General features: G+C 45.2%; 1 protein-coding gene across 1 annotated transcript in view; it reads right to left on the bottom strand.

Annotated features, from left to right (window-relative positions):
- The window catches only part of LOC101864101 (branched-chain-amino-acid aminotransferase, cytosolic), a gene marked incomplete in the record, with an annotated part of 54959 nt that overhangs the window by 3055 nt on the left and 50906 nt on the right, over positions 1–998 (bottom strand). The window contains 1 exon segment of the mRNA XM_035972796.1: positions 184–252. Coding sequence (XP_035828689.1) covers positions 184–252 — 69 coding nt within the window.

Here is a 998-nt window from a genome sequence, read left to right as displayed (position 1 = left end):
AGAGAGAGTGAAGAGAGACAAACACTACCCAGTTAATTATTCAGTTAATAATAAAAACACAAAAAAGGAAAAGACAGAGAAGAGTAGAATATTTATTTTTTTTTAAAAGAAAATAAAATGCTAAAAATTCACAGAAAAACAACATGGAAATTTATAATCAGAACAAAAGCTCCTAAAACTTACCCGTCCTTCATTCACAGCTTTGACAAAGGTAGCCATCGTCAGCGTCTGCTCTGAGACCTTGAACTCATTCTGTGCATGGGACAAAGAGAGAAGGATGAGGGGGAGGAAGGAGAGAGGGGAGAAAGGAGGGAGTGGAGGAAGAAGGAGGGAGGGGAGGGAGGAGGGAGTGGAGGAGGAAGGAGGGAGGGAAAAAAGGAGGGAGTGGGAGAGGAAGGAAGGAGGGGGGGGAGGAAGGAGGGAAGAGGGAAGAGAGGGAAAGTGGTAAGGAAAGAGGGAAGGCGGAAGGAACGAAGGAAGGGGAAAGCTCAAGGGAGGAAAGGGGTAAGGAAGGAGTGAAAGGGGGAAAGAAGGAGAGATAGGTGGAAGAAAACAGGGAAGCGGAAGGAAGGAAGGAAGGAAGGAAGGAAGGAAGGAAGGAAATTGGGAAGGCGGAAGGAAGGAAGGAAGGAAAAAAGGAAGAGGGAAGGGGGGAGAAAGGAGGAAAAAGAAGGGAAGGAGGAAGGAGCGAAGGAGGAAGGAAGGAGAGAGGGGAAGAAGGAGGGAGGAAGAGATAGGAGTGTTCAATACCCCTGTCTATCTGTGCCATCTGGGATGGTGTCTGACAAAAATAAAGTCGGTTAATTTGTCATGTTCGTCTTTTTAGAGGCCGACTGTTCCGCACAATTACATTTTCACTTTGAAATGAGAATAAAATGTTCAACTTCTAGGATCATTAAAACTGAACACACACATACACGCACACAAACAACACACACACACAAACACACACATAGGCACACATAAACAACACAAACACACACACACACACACACACA

This window comes from Aplysia californica, unplaced genomic scaffold, assembly GCF_000002075.1.
Source record: "Aplysia californica isolate F4 #8 unplaced genomic scaffold, AplCal3.0 scaffold00850, whole genome shotgun sequence".
NCBI lineage: Eukaryota > Metazoa > Mollusca > Gastropoda > Aplysiida > Aplysiidae > Aplysia > Aplysia californica.
Note: the sequence above shows the minus strand (reverse complement) of the source record. Positions and strands in the feature narration are given on the sequence as shown.